The 18,150-nt window shown below is 37.9% G+C and overlaps 1 protein-coding gene across 18 annotated transcripts in view; it reads left to right on the plus strand.

The window, feature by feature from the left end:
- The window catches only part of SVIL (supervillin), a 129,703-nt gene that overhangs the window by 96,858 nt on the left and 14,695 nt on the right, over nucleotides 1-18,150 (plus strand). For 13 of the 18 annotated variants that reach the window (XM_042042977.1, XM_042042967.1, XM_042042968.1 and 10 more), the window contains 8 exons: nucleotides 2,689-2,818; nucleotides 6,842-6,919; nucleotides 7,509-7,577; nucleotides 13,232-13,382; nucleotides 16,079-16,162; nucleotides 16,245-16,331; nucleotides 17,380-17,557; nucleotides 17,779-17,951. In XM_042042977.1, coding sequence (XP_041898911.1) covers nucleotides 2,689-2,818; nucleotides 6,842-6,919; nucleotides 7,509-7,577; nucleotides 13,232-13,382; nucleotides 16,079-16,162; nucleotides 16,245-16,331; nucleotides 17,380-17,557; nucleotides 17,779-17,951 — 950 coding nt within the window. The remainder of the gene's footprint in view (nucleotides 1-2,688; nucleotides 2,819-6,841; nucleotides 6,920-7,508; nucleotides 7,578-13,231; nucleotides 13,383-16,078; nucleotides 16,163-16,244; nucleotides 16,332-17,379; nucleotides 17,558-17,778; nucleotides 17,952-18,150) is intronic. The other 5 variants (XM_042042976.1, XM_042042982.1, XM_042042983.1 and 2 more) reach the window with 2 other exon arrangements.

Below are 18,150 nucleotides of genomic sequence, written 5' to 3' on the forward strand. Positions count from 1 at the left end.
GCAGAGCAAGCTGTCAAAGATGGGCAAACATACTAAAAGCTTTTTTCTTTCAAGAAAAGAGTAAAACTTATTTTCTTCAGATTGGAAAAGGAACTTTTAGAGGCAAAAGCAGTATGACTAAACTGTAAAAGTGATTACTGAATGAATATTCATTATTTATAAAAGCCGAAAACTAGAGGTATGCAATGAAACTAGTAAGCAGCAGACCTTAAACAAATCTAAGGGTTAGACCTAATATTTGCCTTATTTTCTAAGACTTTCCAATGAATCAACTGCTGTCTACTGCTGAGCTGGTGGGCTTGCTTTTAGGAACCAGTTCAGTAGTTCTTGCATCTTTATTCATACAAAAGGGTGTCCTCCATAAAATTGTTGCTGAGTCAGGGAAGTCTGACTTTATTGCCACTTCCATTGTCCGAAAGAAATGCATAGCTTTAGGTTTTACCCAGCAGTGAAGTTTTTATTGGCATAAAGAGCATACATATTTCTTTAAAGTGGTGATTTCATTGCTCAAAACAGACAAATGTGTGTTCTCACTTGTAGGAGTGAGTTGTTCCATTGCACATACCAGTGAAGATCGGAGGGCTGGTATGAATCCATCCTTATGGCAGAGAAGAAAACAAAGTCTCCAAAGACACAGAAGTATTCTCAGAGTTACAGATTTTTCTCTCCGTGATCAAGCAGGCTGTTTGGGTCAAAGGTCTAGGGCAAATACCCTGCAGTAATGTTAGCTTAAAAAAAACCCCAACTTTTTTCCCCTGCCTGCTATGCTGAGCAGCTGTAGACAATTTTAAAAACAAACCCAACTTAGACCAAAGCTGACCAATATGCCTTCCAGCTTCAATTATCACAGATCATTTCTAAGCAAAACTGACTTGAGAGAACATAGCTACTGAAGATAATTCATTGCATGGTGGCAATTCAGTCCCATCTTGGTCTCCTCCACAGTTTCACACATGCATGGATGCACTCCAGAAGATTAGTTCTGGGCAGTGAAATCTTGTGTCCTTTCTGGAAACAATGACCATGACCTCAGCTCCTTATTGTGAGTCCTTCTCACCCCTACTCATCCTGTGCTGTGAGGTATGAAGCAACCAGGCAATGTGAAGCCTGCCAGCACTGCCTGCCTGGGCAGGAAGAGAGGAAATAACTGCTGTCTTGAATACTAACATTCTTACTGCCATTGTATTCTGTAGATTTACTGTTTTCTGCATTCTTAGTTTTTCTCAAATGACTGCCTTAGGCCCAATTGATCATCCCCAAATAGGTCAGTAGCATGGTTGCACCCCCTTGATTTTTGCAAGAAGCAGCTGCCTGAAACTTGGCTTCTGGCTAGACCTCTTTGGTTCTACCCTTTCCTTCTCCTCAGAGTTTTCAGACAAGACTTGCTGTGAGGGTGACAGTAATCACATGTCTGAAAAATAATTTCCGTATCTTGTGGTCAGAGTAGGTTTAACTACTGAACCTGTTCAAATATTAATAGGGTTAAGGGTTTTGTATGATTCTTACTGAAATGCTGTAGATTTGAGAAAGGTATGTAGTAAGACTTAATTCAACTAAAATAAAAATTATTTAGTAGATCAATGCAACTGCTTGCACAGGTGCTGCAGATACACATTTTATGGATTACTAAGAGTGATTTTTGAAGGGCAGAAAACTCATACAAATATTCATTTCTGAAGAAGGTGAACTGAAGATCATCATGCCTGTATAGACCTCCTGTTCCTGACTGACTTTCCCTATCCCCAAAACTAGTCACCTCAGGGTTTGTATGGACAATTCTAGCAAAGTGAATCTACATGTTTTCCCCACTGAAGCCAGTCAGTGTCCCTTTGTGCTATAGTCAGAATTTTGCTCAAGATTAGGAAACAGTGCTTTGAAAAGATCCCACTTACTGAAATGAATGGTAATCCACACTTTACATATAAGACCTCCTTTAAACAAGTTGAGTCTTGCTGATAAATTTCACAACTGTAGGGTAGTTAGCACCAAGTTATTAGTGCATTGGTGCTGCTGATTTGTGTCACAGCAATGCCTGGGCTAAGTGATCCCAGGGAGTCTGATAAGTAACCTCAGCCCCTGGAGTTGTAGTGAAAGCAGTAACTGCAGAGTTGTCCTTTGATGTGCCTGATGAGACATAATTGGTGTGTGCCTGCTGAACAGACCTCTTTCTTCTTGGGCTTTAAAGAAAATAATTTTTAAATTATTTTTTAATTAGTACAATGAAGACCAAAGGTAGGATACATATTCTTAACTTCGGACATCTACAGGATAAGTCTCCATAGCCAAGGTAGTCACTTGCTGTGCCTTAGCAACAGAATGGAGGGGAAAAAAGCAGTTATTAATCTAACCTTTTTATACATCTACTTTAGGACAATCTGCGTTGTACCTTGGTCTCCCTTGACTGTATTGGCAATTTCCACTGATTATACAAATTAGCTGGAGTGTCTGTTTCAGGTCTAGATGTCTGTGTTTTGACAGATGATTCCCATTCAACATGTGCAGTTAAGGATTGATGTTCATTTGTGAGCCTTGTGTATGTGTATGAAATGTAAATAACTGTAGTTAATGCTAGAAAACCTAATTTCAAATTATCTTGAATGCAGCATTAGTGAAACAATAGGGTTATCTTTTGAGGATAATGGGAAGTACAGTGTTTAAAGCTACCTAATGGCATGCTTTTCCTTGTAGGTTGGCATTGCTAAAGAAGAGTGGTGAAGAAGATTGGAAGAGCAGGCTCAGCAAAAAGCAGGAGTATGCAAAAGTGCCTGTCGCTGATCGTAGTGCGCAGATGCAGGAAGTTGAGCAGCTGTTGAAGAAGGTATCTCTGTCCCTGTTTGGAAAAAACACCTTGCTTGGAATACTTTTGCTTTTTGAAGATGCATCCAACTGGACAGGCTTGCCTAATATTAGCTGCTAGCTCTTGCTACTCCTCTTGTTGTCAGGCTTGTTTAAAAAACAATTCTCCCAATGTAAGAGATTATTTAATGAGAATGTCTTCACTGTCTTGGGACGTGTATTACCCGTTGCAGTGTCTTCACATCAGGAGATCATGAACTAGTGAGTGGGTCTGTAAGGCTTCTGCAGCATTTGCAGGTATTATTTAAGCCCTTCCTCCCCCCCCCCCGTCCTCTTTCCATGCCCTCACACTGAAATTGCCTTAAGACTTAGTCCAGATGTTTTCTTAGGTATGGGTGAGTTTGTAAAAATGTCACATTCCTAACACTGTGTTATCTCTGTGCATATATATATATATATATATATATATGGGTTTTGACCAGTAATTTTGGATCCTAGAGCCACTGAGCTAATGCAGGTACTAGAGCATTCATGAGCCATTTGGCTTTTGGTTGTCTTGCATGATCTTTGCTGTTCGTGAATAGCCAAAACTGTCAGGACCAAGATTTTATCTGTGTTATAACAGATAGTGAATAGAGAGGGAGATGAGTAGAAAGGTGTAGAGGAAAGAGAGATCCACATTGTTAGCACACTCTGGTTATGTCTATACATGAGTATGTTATGTTGTCCAGCAGGAGTGGATCTGTAAATCGGAATAATTACTGCTGAGGACCTGCTGTCTGTGCCATACTTGCTTGTTTTGGTTCAGTGAAATTTTGTTTCAGGCTAAATTTGGCTTGGTCCTGTGGCCTGACTGCCTTTAGCAGCAGTGGTGTTATATGAAAATCTTGGAGTGCACTTCAGGGCTTCAGTTTCATCCAAAAGTCTGTGCATTCTGCCTTGTGAACCAAAGTGCAGAAAGTGAGGATGACTGGGAGATTTGCTTCAAAATGGACTGACTGCTGGCTCAAAGTACAGGACCAATGTAGACTTGTTTCCCTTCTCAGTCAGATAAAATAGGATGTCTCAAAAGCCTTTAATTTCTGAAGGAGTACTTCACAGAGGACAAGTGAAAATGAAATTTGTGTTCCAAAATTTACTAGTGGGGAGGGTAATCTTTGGATCCAATTATTTAGTTGTAAAAATGCTGCTTCCATTAAGTAGTATAGGCAAACAGTAACAAAAAGTCTCCTTTTCCATTAGTGTATAACAAGTAAGGACACAGTCTGTCATTATTGAGGATAAATCTGTGCCTGAACATGTGAGTCATCAATCGTCATATTAACTGGACAGAAAAGAATAAAGATGATTTTTGCAGTTCGGTTTATGGAGTTTGTTCTGGTTTTGCCCTGTGGACTTGTTCAAAAATCCAGCTGCTAGTTTGAAAGATGTCCTAAAGCAAAAATAGTTTCAGGGAGGAAAACAAAATTGTGGTCACATTTTTAACAGGCTAGTCTCCAAAATGACAACTGTTGAGATCAGATAACAAATGTACTCCAGCTAAAGACAATGGGGTTGAGAAAAAGCTTTAAACAGCTGCCAAGACTTAGGCAGAGACAAACCCTTTGTTCTCTCTTCTCACCCCTCAGCACCCATATCCTCCCTGCTGCGTTACCATGTGCAGCAACTTCTCTCAGCATAGCAGAGTCAGGCTTTTGAGGGATACACGCTTTGAAGTGACAGTGCTAGCAGTGGGAGTTTCTGTGGCACTGGGTCACCCACTTTGATAGTTCATATTAGCTCTTGGCTATTTAGAGCCTAAATCAAAGGATTTCTATGTCTGCCCATGGATGAAAACGTGGGTGTGTAAGATACACAATTTCATGATCTATATTGATATTTGGGATGCTGATTCATTATGTGATACATGAGAAATAATGTAAACCTTTACTAAAGTGACCACACTACTTACAAGATGCCATGTCAGCTGCCCTTAAATCTAGTAATGCTGGTTTTGATAATTAATCGGTGTGATGGCTGTTATCCTTTGAGGACCATGAAGCACTGTGCTACTGAAGTCTGTTTGTAGAACTTTGAGACTAAGTGTACTTGAGAATCTTAAGTATTTTCTGTTGCTGGATTGCAATAAAAATGCAGGTTTTGTATTGATTACTGAATTTTGAGCTAGTTAGACAATTTTCACACATGGCAGTCATGTATCACCAGCAAGGGTGTGTAAACTACTGTCATGCCCTGCTGGTTCAAAATAATGCCTGATGGTTTTAGTTGCAGTATGGTGCTCCTATTAATGTAGTCAGACACCTTTTCAGGGTCTGTGTGTCTCTCTCTCTTAAAAGGTTATCTAACTTGTTCTGGAGATTTGATTATTGAAGCATAGCTGTATAAATGAAAAGTTATTGGAGTACATTTAGATTTCACGGAAACAACAAAAGTGGAAAGATTAATAGTCTTAAAAATATAGTTACATTAAATAGTGCTCTTTGATCACTTCTAGTCAAAATGCTTCTGTGTGGTGTCTGCATGGTGAGATACTTATCCAAATGTGTTACAGTCATTTGTATGTAGACTAAACTGTAGAAAAACACCATAAAATTAATGGAAGAGCTGACAGAGCAATGTCAAATGGGGGGAAAAAAAAGAGACTAAGGAATTAACTCAAGGAGATACAGATGGGGGGGAAGTTGAGATTTACTTGGAGGTCCAGCATCTGTTTTGATGATTGCTGCACAATCATCAAAATTTTTTTGGAAGCTGTGAGACTTCTTGAATTATTTATATATATGGTAAAACATACTTGGACAATTCAAAGAATAGCTCTAACATCAGGGGAACAACTGTACACTGATGAATGTCTTACTGGAAAAAAAACCCCTTTTATTTGGAAAAAATCTTTTGGATTTAGTATCTTTGTTTTCATTGTTTTAGCTGGATGGAACACTTCCAGTTTGTTGGATTTCTTCATGAGTAGAATAATTAATTAACTCAAGGTCTTTCCATAATATCAAAATAGGAAGATTTACTGGAATAAAAATTTCTATTTTATAGTGAACCATTTTTAACAGAGTCCCTGATTAATGTGATTACCAGCTGCATTGCAGTTGCATTAAGGCAGTGACTGACATTTGAAACACTTAATTCTTACATTAAGTTTAAATTGGAGCTCAGCACTGGTGTTAAAGGCTAGGGCTGAACAGTCATTTCAAAATTACTCAGAGATGAAGTGTGTAAAAATCTGAGAGAGGGTAAGTCCTTGTAAAGTGACTTTTTGGCAAAATATTAGTCTTTTGCTGTGGAAATAGTTTTATCCATTTCATATATGGCATCCACCAAGTGCTTGTATCACATTTTCATCAAAGCTGAAACTAATTCTTAGGCTTCATTTTGAGCCACTCTAATAAGCTGCATTTATCCATCCTCTGTGCCATGTTCCACACTTGCTTTAACCTACAGAAAGGGAGAAGAATTAAAGATGATAAAGCCATGTCTAATCAGCTTTGGGTAAGCCCAGCTCTGGGGCAGGGTTTATTTGTAAGCTGTGTTTAGAATGGTGAACTCACCTTCACTGAGTACTTTGGGCTTAGCAAATCGCTCCAGATGGCTTTTGAGTCTCCCAGTTTCAGCAAGCATTCTTTCCTTTAATCCAGAAAATAGATGATTTGCTGTTTAGTAAAAATTAAACTTGCAGCAGAATTATTCACATTGTGGTTGACATGGTTCATCAGTTTAATGGGGCATGAAAACAGAGACATACAAAAATTATCAGCATATGAAAAGTGTATCTTCCAGCTGTGCTGTTGTGTTCTGTGTTGGATTGTAGTGACATTGTTACTAACTTGGATAATTCTTGCATGGAATGGCTTTGGTAAACATGCTGTTATATTATGACAACATTTTTGATCTCTGCTTTCCAGTAGGGAAAACATTTCTAGAAGATTAAAAGATTTAGTAAGAAATAAGGCAAAGAGAAGTTATTTCTCCCCCATTTCCATTTCTGGTAGTCCAGTTCTTTTCTAATTCCTTTGCTTTGCTTCTGTCCTTGTCATAGGAACCTGTATATGCTTCTACTTACTCTCCTGTTATACCTGCTCTCCATAAATTTCATCCTTTTCTACCTATTAAACAGGTGAGCAAAAGTCTGCACAATTTAAATGCTCAACAATTTCAAGTAAGCACAATTTAACAGTGTTCTTTAATTTAGGAAATTAATAATCCTCTTAACTGATTAACCAACTTAGTAAATGTGGCTTTGAAGAAACAATGCTATGCCACTATGCTGTGTACTCTTCTTCAATATAAATTCTGCTACTGTTTCTCTTTATTTTCTAAAAATTCTATACCTGTGTTGGAGTGTACAGGTGAGAAAGTAAATGAAGGAAACATTATTGCATTCATTATAATACTGAAAATTCATTAAAATACTGAAAACTTGTAAGTTGCTTAAAGGGTGTATAAAAGGAGTAGTATGTAACTACACAGCATTTATTTTAGAATAAAATGCTGTGTACCCTGACTTCCCTGTAAGTAATGTGCATATACAATGCAAGACATAACATCATCTAATTTATTGACTGTAAAAAACCTGCTTTTGTTCAGAGATGACTTTCCTATAGCACTTTTCCCTAGTCCCTGTGTAAAGGATTTTTGCCTTGGCACATCCTGCTTCTATTCTCTGACTGCCCATCTTCCTGCTTCTCTCTCTTTCTTCCTTTAAGGTCTGTAGTACTAGTTTGAAAGAATCAAGTTCTCTGATTTCTGATGACCGTCATCCTTGGAGATGGAAGGTGAAATGCTGTATAAACTTCCTATTTAATTTTTGGAGGGAGGAGTGAGACAGAAAATTACACTCAGATTGATGATGCACATTCCCAAAGCAACTTGTGGCAGTGGAATTAACTTTGTGTTTGCTTGGGAGTAGAGTTCTGCTGCTGTTCCAGTAAATGTTAGAGAAGTTTCATGTGAAGTGTTCCTCAACATCATGTCTGTAGCTCTGCAATTCCATCATAGACAATTTGAAGAACTTACTTATGAGGAATTAACAGATAATGATAAATATAAACTTTCTACAGCCAGAGCAACATAACAAAGTTGTCTTTGAGCGGTAGAATAATAGACCTTAATGTGAGCAAACTATACCTGGTTCACATGGTCAGAGGTAAAAAATGCAAAGGCAGAACTGGGGAAAGAAACAAGCTGCAGAAAACCACGAGGGAACAAGGAGAGCTCAGTGGAAGGCCTCAACAGATATATGCAAACCTAATTGTACTGTATTACACCTCCTTGTCCTTTGCCTCTGAGCTCACACCTGTGGTTGTAGTGTTACAAGGAATCCATTGGGTTCTTCATTCCCACAGTCTGTGTTGCATGCAGGGAGCTCTCTGACCAGCATGGGTAATGGCAGTGAATTCAAGGAGCAGGTACTCGCTGCTGGGTTGAGGATGATGAATATGGAAGAGTCTACTGGATATATTATAAACATTTAGGCAACTGATATTTACCATTTTCATGTTCACTTTCATAGCTGTTTTTGGGGATGATCTTTTACTATGAGTTTTTTTAATTAAACATTAAATGTTGGACTGATAACTGAAATGTGTTAGTGTTACCTCTTCTCCATAATTCTGGATTTAATAAAGCTTATTTACTTCAAATCACCTATTAGTTTTGTTGTGACAGAGTTCACCAGCTTTATGTATCTAGAAGATAAACATATAGTCTATCTTAATAATAACCCTCCAGTAATGACAGGAGGGACAGGAGTAATGACAGCTTTAATGAGCTGTTCATTCCATCTGTCTTAAAAGGAAAACAGAAATCAAAGTATTCATCTTTCCATTGACTGTGGTGAGCTACATCCTGCTCTCTTAGCAAGCTGCTTCCTTCTTGCACAGTGTCAAGGTACATGCAGACTTGTTAGGGGTTTTTTTCTGGGACAGTTAATCACTTTGTTATTGCACCAAATATGAGTTGAGTGTGTTCTGTTTTGCTCAAACCACTTTTGAACAGAAAGGCATATGTTTGCATTGGAGTTTTCTCTCCACGTTCTCTTATAACAAGGCCCATATAAAGTTGCAGAGGAAACAGTGCAGAGACTTTTTACCGTACTTGAACAACTGTTGGATTCTCCTTATGCTTTTTTTTTGTCTTAGGAGCTTAAACTAGAAAAGTTACTTGTATTAAAAAAAACCAAATAGATTCTTTTTGAATCCTTCTTTTATGTCATTTATAGCATTGGTTTTAAATAGAACCCTCTTTTGAAAAGTACATTATTTTTTGGTGTTCATTCTTGGTTTGGACTCCCCCAGGTAGGGACAGTCTTGATCTTTTATATAGAAAACCATGAATTATCTTGTTTCTTATAGTTAAAAAAAAAACAACCAAACAAAAACAAACCCCACCACACAAAAAACAAACAGCACACCAGCATGCTAACAGAGCACTCTTTCTCAGTTCTTGTGACCTAAAGGGGACACTGCTTGGACTGGAAAATTGTAGGGTACAAGATGGAGCATTGCCTATATGTGGCCTCTTCCTTAGAATGAGCAGGGGAGTGCCTGGCATAACCTCAAGAAATGTGTTGCAGTGCTAGAAAAGATCAATATCATCATCCAGCCTAGCCAAGCAGTGGGAGGAAAGTAATCCCTGTTTCTGACTGTTCTTGTACTGAGTCTATAAATCCTTCTCAGACTAAAAATGGCTTCTTTTAGAAAAACACACAGTCTTAATTCTAAACTGTCAGCATACAGAAAACTCTCAGCAATATTAAGTAATTTTTCACTTGTAAATATTCTTGCTGTGTAAAGTGTAACTCTTAACCCTTTCTCCAGTGAAAATACATACTGACCTGATTTAATCTGAGGTAGATTTTTTTTAAAAAATATTTCAGCCCTTTCCTGAAACCTTTCAAAATTGTCAGCATCCTGGGTAGAAGCATGGAGTCTGGACATGGACAGGCTATTCCTGTGCAGACTATCTGTTCAGAACAACTTTCCATGGCAGTTTTTGTCTCCTTTTTTTGTCTTCCTAATTGGCTGGGGTTTTTTGTTTCCCTTTTAAAATAACATTTCTCTTAAAATCATGGTTTACCAGACTTTTCTGATATCCCTTTTTTTCCCCCAACCATCTATGTGATTATCTCTTCTATATCTTCACCATTCTTCTGTATGTTGGTGTCATCATGAGGGACTTCTCAGGGGATGAGACTACATCCTTTGTTTTCCACGTTAATGAAAATATTTTGATCAAATTTGGGATGAGTCACATCATTGCATGGTTCTTTTCTGTTCAGAAATAATTTTTCAGTCAGTTAACCAGTTTACAGCCTGTAAGCTGGACTGATATTTTTATATTGCTCAAAAAAAACTGCCTCAGAATGTCATCAGTGATTAACTCAAATATATTAAAGAAATCAGAGGTAACTGTATTAATATATTTAATCATACTTGAGCTCATCAAACTTACCATTTTGATTAAACCTGTTTTCCATAATGCCATGTGGAATGGCATTAATTACGTGCCTGTGATTTGATTCTTCATTGATTGTCTTTGCAGCAGCCTTTCCATGGGTGTCTGGAACAACCCACAGCTTGTGTGACTTGTTCCTACATGCTTTAGCTTTACTTCTAAATATTGTCCACATCTGAGCTTTTATCCTCAACATTTTCCCATTTTCAAAGGCTTTTTTAAAATTCACGCTTGTGTTTTGGGGCATCTTTTCCAGATATTTTGTCTGAGATATCAATGAACACATCCATGTATTGTCCACAATAATTTAGAATATTTCATTGAAAGTAACCACCTTTTTGATGAAAAAAAATGCATTGGAACTGTTTCACTCCTAAGTTCTTATGTATTATTTTTATTTATTCTTGATCTACTAATTCTTGGTTTGACTATTTTACAGTTGCAAATTTGAGATTGTTCTTTCATATCATAATTTGGCTTTTTTTAATTTAAAAATAAGATTTGCACTTAGAAGCTTCTTGAGCTTTAACTTTCTTGACGTATTTTCTCCCAGCTAGAATGTGCTTTGACCAGTTAATTCCTCCACAAATGCTATATGTGGCAATTCTGAAAGCTTTCTAAACTGTTCCCAACTGGCAGGTGGATTTTTTCTGAAATTTCTTTTGACAGTTGCATTGGCTCATGTTAGCTTTCTAGCTATAGAAAATTACTCTTTAGTTAATCATGGTATATACTTCTGGTTTTCATCAGGACCATTAAGGGAAATGAAATTGGTTGGGAATTGCTTGGTGTCTATTTAGTTTATAATTTTTTATTTCATTTGTTCACTAATAGATTAAGGTAGGAGTCTTCATGCATTAGGAAGATATTTACTATGGAATTGCTCCAAAGTCACATATGCATCCAGTCTGATTTTTTTTTTTTTTTGTCAGGAACTCCAAAAATATTTTGCCCAATGGAACAGATTGAAATCTTCCATTCAAAAAAAAAAAAAAAAAAAAAAAAAAGTTTCTTTCTCCTGTCAGACAGCTGTTTTCTTTTATCCTTTGGCACAACTCCAGAATTACTGACAGTCTTTTTTGCAACTCATGTGTGTAGTGATTAACACACATACTTTCCATGTCTGCATCTTCAGAATTTTCAGTAGTTCTATAGACCCTGAAGCTTCAGGTATTCGCTGGAGACAAAATCCAAAATTAAGATCCCTGTAAGTTTAAAAAAACAAAACCAAATCCATATGATTTTACTTCATTCTGCCTCTCCCTCATTTCCCTCATATTGTAATGGAAGTCAGCATCCTTACTAAGTTAAAAGTATTTGTTTTGTGTATGAAATTTTACTTGTGGCTTCATTAGGTATTTATTAATTTCCTGCCCAGGTCTTGTTGTGATTTTTTCTGCCAACTTTTCATCCCAGTGGTGGCTGTGCTGACACTGGAATGGGTAGAGACTGGAAGAAATGAAAGAGACTTCTTCAGTGTTTCTCTTTAAAGCATTCAGAGGCTTTGACAGATGAGGAAATGATACTGAATACACTTGCATGTTGTTATTTCTGTTGAACATTTTGGAGTTCTAGGGAAAAATCAGAGTTTTTAATCTTGATCGTCATGGCTTGCAGTCATATTGTCTGGCTGCCCAGCTCTCTTTCCTGATAAATTGAGAGGAAATGTTACTGCAGAAGGCTGCAGAAATATATGGAACAAGAGGGAAGGAGTGGAGGGCTCTCGTAGCCCTAGTCCTTGTACAAACCATTTCTTGGCTTGTCTTCACTCTTCTGGCTGATGTCTACTGATCCTGGTAAATGCTGAAAGCTACAAAGTCTCTGTATTAGTGTGTCCCCTGCAGTCACAATAGTTTTATATAAAATGACTTATTTATGTAATCTGATTGATTTTTAAGAAAACAAAAAATATCTTCCTTGTATCTTGAAAGGAGAAAAATGTTAATGTTCACGAGCTTTTGTATACTTTTGCATTTCCTGTCTGGTTCCATGAGCTAGATCTGTATTAGAGCTTGAGATTTTCTTTTTATTTTTTTTTTCAATTCTAGCAGCTAGGTTGTGAAGAAAAATGATGAATAGCATGCAACTTGGAAGTAATTCTACAGTTAACAGTCCCATGCACTAAAAATACTTCTATGTTTTATTTCTGTGCAGTATAATCCCTGAAATGTTGATACTTTTCAAAGATAAGTATATTAAAGTAATAGTCCTTTGGCCTGACCTAGCTACAGCAGAGTATGTAAATTCAGTTTCTTTCCTACTTAATGTACCATCATCAATCCTCCTGTGTGAGAAGGGCACTAAGATAGTGCACCTTCTGCTTCTAATCACTCCAGCTGTTGGCTGCCAACCTCTAAAGCAAGAAAGGAAAGCTAAGGGAAAAAAAAAAAAAGAGGGGGTAGTAGAGATGATCACAGTCATTGGAAAAATATTTAGTGGAGCAAGCTGACTTAAGAACTAAAGTCAGCAGCCTCTGGAGAGGCTGCTTATCGTGCCTGGAGAACTGAGTTACTGTAAAAGACTGATTAGGAATCATCCACTGAAGTTACACCACTTCATTGTTATTTTCTGTGCCACCTGCAGATTTGCACACTTAAAAACATCTGCTCATAGTCAGTAGTGATCTCACTTGTGTAGCAAGTCATGCTTCAAAAGAACAAGGTCTGGAAAATGATTTCATACACAGAGTGAATGGTTTGCTTTGCATAGAGGAGTGCCATCTGCCCTGGCTGGTAGTCTCAAGAAAAGGTCAAAGAGCACAGAGCAAAACCTTGCACTCACAGTGTAATGGGGCAGCAAGACAATGAAGCATCTCAGGGTCACTAAGCTGTGTCTGACTTCACTTCAGTAACTTGGTCTCCTGCTCCCTTCCCTCTGCATCTGGCAGTTGAAATGTTCAGCCAATCTTTAGCTATGTCCTTTTTTTAAGCAGGTTTTTTTTTTAAACAACTCGTTCTCTATTTCCTCCAAAAAGCAAAGAATGGCAGATAACCACGAGAGCCAAATGACCATTGAAGAGAGGAAACACCTGATTACAGCTCGAGAAGAAGCCTGGAAGTCCAAGGGTAAAGGAGCAGCCAATGACTCCACACAGTTCACTGTAGCTGGCCGAATGGTAAAAAAAGGTCAGTGATGAAATCATCCCAATATAAGTAAGACACCTCTTATCTGTCTAGTCAAAATAAAGTCCCACTAAAGCTATGCAGAAACAGCATCCGTATTTAGCAAGAGGAGGACTGTTTATCTTCGACGGAATATCATGTCATGAGTTGTTCACTTCAGTTTCTTTTGGGCGTGGCATTGATCCATTTTGTTCTGCACTGTGGCACCGCCATCCACTTATTATTGGGTTCTGTCTGACTGGTGGAAATCTATCACTTGAACATGTGTTTGGGATATATGTTTTGGTTTTCCCTCTAATACAACTCCCAGGGCATAGCTGGATTATTCTTTCTTATTTATCCTTCCTTTGAAAACCCAGCTGCACTGTCTAGAGGATAGTTGTGAAATCTAGTTGTTTCTGTTGCTGGCTTTTCCTCCACTCCTAGGATCACTGGGAATATTTAGCAAACAAGTATTGTTTTTATGGATGCTGTCTTGGACAACAGCTTGAAAGTGTTATGTTTGGCTGAAGGTTCCCTGGTTCTGCATAAAACCACAGAGTAGAAATGACGAGGGAGCAATGTTGACTTTTCTGGGATCTCTTGAATTCAGTCACTGTTTCCAGATCTAGTCATTTTTCTAAAGTGGACAGGAGTCTCTGAAGGCTGTACATGGTAGAAATGCAGCTGTTCACACAGCATGCCTGGGAAGATGATAGCTTTGGGAAGAAGGCACCTAAACTGATCTTTTGTGCTTAATGAATACTAGACTTTGGGCTGTTACAAGAACTTGGTTATTAAACACAACAACAATGAACCTTGAGTTAAATGACAGCCATTTAAAAAAATATCATTATAGGGAGAGGGCAATATTGCAACAGGAGTAACTGCTTGCAATCCAAGCCACAATCTGTTGGCAATAGCTGAACAGTATTAGGAATTACATCTATTAGTAACATATTTTAGCTGCTGCTTACATTTTACATTGTTTTGCTGCTAGAAATGTCAGTGGTCACTATTTAAAGAGTAAACTATTTTGGAGGATCACCAAGAAAAACTGTTTAGTTATCCACAGACTTGCTTTTTGAGATTGTTTTTTTGTTTTGTTTTGTTGGTATTTTTTTATAAATAGATTGGTCTTTGAGAAGGAAAGGAAGGTGGTAGCATTTGCTCTTCTTAATTAAAAAACTTATATTGAAAGGATCTCTTTAGGTGCTATGATCATGCTTTTGAAGAAGCAAGGTAATGCAATGACAGTGAAATCAATAAAAGTAATCTAAGTGGGATTTTAGTTAGATGTGTACTGGTTTTATATCCTGAAAGAATAAATTACCATTATGAGTTTTTGATTTAAGAGATTGTGAGAAAGCAATGCAAAATAAAATCCTTGTTATGTGCATGTGCACAGATGCTGTATTTTAATTGCTTGTTATGGCTGAAAATTATTCAGTCCTAATTGGAAGGTGATCCTTTTCTAAGCAGTTCTCAGTGTGGTCTTGTGGATTATGTCCTGGTAGAGCTGCTTAAGAGCTGTGTCCTCCTGAGTATGTCTTGAAGAAGGCTTTACCCATTGGCTTGAAACCTGCTGGAATTTCGAGTCTCTTATCTAACAGGGGAAAAAAATTGGTTGTGGAAAAGATACCTAGTTATATTGCAAATCTATCTTGGTGTTTGACAATTATGACAATTATGTTGCTAGGACTTGCAGTAAAGATAGTGGAAACATGGTTAGTATATGTTCTCCCAGCACAATATTGCTTTAACCTGATCAAAATAACTAAGGGCTTAAACTTACATGGCTCAGTAATTAGTATACTGGCTAAGTGAAAATAGATAATAGAGAAGAATGTCTGTTTCCCCATTTACTGAAAGTCTAGGCTGCAAAAGTTAATGGGTACAATTCTTTGCCTCAGTTTGCCTTTCTCCCTAAAACCCATGACTCCTATGGAGTGCATTTCTCTTACTAGAGGAGTGTAGATTCATATGAAAAGAACGAAACAAAAATCATCTTTATTTTATCCACTGGGTCCAGAATGAATTCCTTTATGATAGTTACTGAAAAGGATGGAGGAGAGTACAACAAAAGGCAGGAGTAGTGCTTGATACGGTGGGGATTCTAACTTCCATTTCTACTTCAGTTTCTATGTGTTCTTAAAAACCCAGCAGGGCCCAGGAATTACTGTGAAATCCAGGGACAGCATTCACAAGTCAGATGCATCCTGCTTATGTGTATTAATAGAGATGTGCTTAAATTTTAAAAAGGGAGTAAGAGGGTAGTGGAGGTGAAGGTGCCTATCAAGATCTTGGTGGCTTCCCTGCTAACCATATCTTTCTGTTCAGAACACTTCCATATTTTTAAAATGTAGCGTGTGGTACAGCTGGAGCCCAAAATATAGACCAAGTGAACTGCTGCTACCTTGAGAAGGAGCACAATTACTGTATTCCAGAGAAAGCCTATATCTTGTGTTAGCTTGCTTAGAGACAATTGGAAATGAAGCTTTGTCTTGTGAATGGGGTGGTTTCTGAGGTTGCTGTTGATTAAAGGAGCAGGCAGGGCCCTCTGCCATCGCTGCTGCTGGGGAGGCTGGGGAAGTGTGCTGGCCTGTAGGAAGTAGCCAAGCTCATCTGCTTTCCCCAGATAGCTTCCCTGACATGACATCACTGTTGGAAACACAGGCTGACTCTTGGCTGCATTTCCTGTGTTCTGTGTCCCTGTGCAGGCCTGGCTGCTCCAAGTGCACTAACACCAGTAGCATCCCCTTTCCGGCAAAAGTCAACCACTCCAGTTACAAAGCCCTTGGAAGGTAAGGAGTAAAAATGGCTGAAATATGTTCAGGCTTATTTACTTCCTGTCAATAAACAGGTTTTACTTTCTGGTTTGCTTAGAAATTGAAGCCAGGCCTGATATGCAGCTGGAATCAGATATGAAGCTTGACAAGCTGGAGTCGTTCTTGGGAAGGCTGAATAACAAAGGTTGGTAGAGTTACCGAGGGTGGCAGCGTATCCACTCTCTGACTTCAGTAAATCGATTGAAGTGCCCCTTAGTTAAAATAACTGGTAGCAGAAACAAATACTTCTTTGCTCAGACTTCACTTACTGATAATTTTATTTTTGTGATTCAGTCTTTGCTAAATTTTAAGAAGAAAAGCCTTTTGCTATTGTATTACAAATGTACAATAGAATAAATCAGAGATGCCAAAATAACTTTATTTCTCTAAAAACAATGTAGACATCATTCTGTAGGACAGAATTTCCTAAAATCACACAGCCAGTCTGAACCATATTGCCATATACAGTGAAACAGCTTTAAATGTAGTTTAGTCCTTTTAAAATCAAAATAGGATAGTAGGCTGCTCCCAAGCACAGTTCATTCACTTTCCTGATTTTTTGAAAACTGACTCTCTGTAGGAGCTCATAAGCTTCCTTGTACAGTCTGTTGGCTGTTTAGGAAGCTCTCTAGAGTTCTCTGGGGTTTCCATCTCATATGTCTGCCCTCCATTTGTAAGACAAAAATCTTTATGTAATTTGTAGTGTAACAGATACCATAAACCAATGTATTCACATTTCAGCATAGGAGGCACTAGCATAGGATAACGACTGTGCCACACTCACTAGTCTGAAATAATGACTTCTCCCCTTGTGATTCTAGATCTTTTCAAAGGAAGGAATTCCATAGGTGGAGGCAAGATGGAATATACAAGACCCTAAAATGCTTACCTCATCATACTAGAGCAACTCATTTATAGTGTCTAAGTTTTCATTTAGCCATATTTCCCTACCATTTTGCGTAATTATTATTGCATATGAGTAGCAGTTACACTGTTTTAATATTCTTTATCAATGTACTTTTCTACCATCAATTAAAAAAATCAACATAAAAAAAGCCCCAACAAAAACCTAAACACTACCACCACCCTCCAAAAAATTACCCAGACAATTACCAAACAAGTCATGTTTACCTTTTCTAGAGTTAGAAACTCCAGTATGATTATTTACTGGGAGAGGTGTTCTTTTCCTGCAGTTGCTGGGATGCAAGAGACAGTGCTGACAGTTACAGGAAGATCTGTGAAAGAGGTGATGAAGCTGGATGATGATGAAACATTTTCCAAATTTTATCGCCATGTGGATTTCCCTTCCTCCTCAGTGCCTTTGGATCTTGATGAGGACTTTGATGCCATCTTTGATCCTTATGCACCAAAGTAAGAATTACTTTTTCCCCATTGTTTTGAATGCAGACACAAGGGCAATGTTCAAAATGTTCAGCTCTAAATCATCTCTTAGGTATCTTAGTACTAGGCACATCCATTTCTTCTGAAATCATGCTTCTGCCTGAACTGAGGAACTGATCCTGTTTTCTTGTCTTTAGATGATTCTGACTAGAAAAATTAACTGATGATTATAAACACTGCTTGTTTTTCAGGTTGACATCTTCTGTAGCAGAGCACAAACGTGCAGTTAGGCCTACACGCAGAGTCCAGTCCTCAAGAAACCCCTTGAAAATGCTGGCAGCAAGACAAGATATTCTTCATGAATATACTGAACAAAGACTGAATGTTGCCTTCATGGAGTCAAAGCGAATGAAAGTAGAAAAAAGTAAGCTAGCAGGATGATTTGTACATGACACCATTATGCCTTCTTAATTAAAAACAAAACAAAAAATCCCAATGCAAAAACCAGAACTGAAGGAACCGAACATATTCTCTGAGTGGCAATAAATTGATTGAGGTATAAGGTGGAATGTAGACTGTCTAGGAGGCCTGGAGAGAAGGGCATGTGTGACTTCCTCAGGGAA

This window comes from Corvus kubaryi, unplaced genomic scaffold (assembly GCF_017639235.1).
Source record: "Corvus kubaryi isolate FWS band 111438036 unplaced genomic scaffold, C.kubaryi_AGA036_p1.0 37398, whole genome shotgun sequence".
In the NCBI taxonomy this organism is placed as follows: Eukaryota; Metazoa; Chordata; class Aves; order Passeriformes; family Corvidae; genus Corvus; species Corvus kubaryi.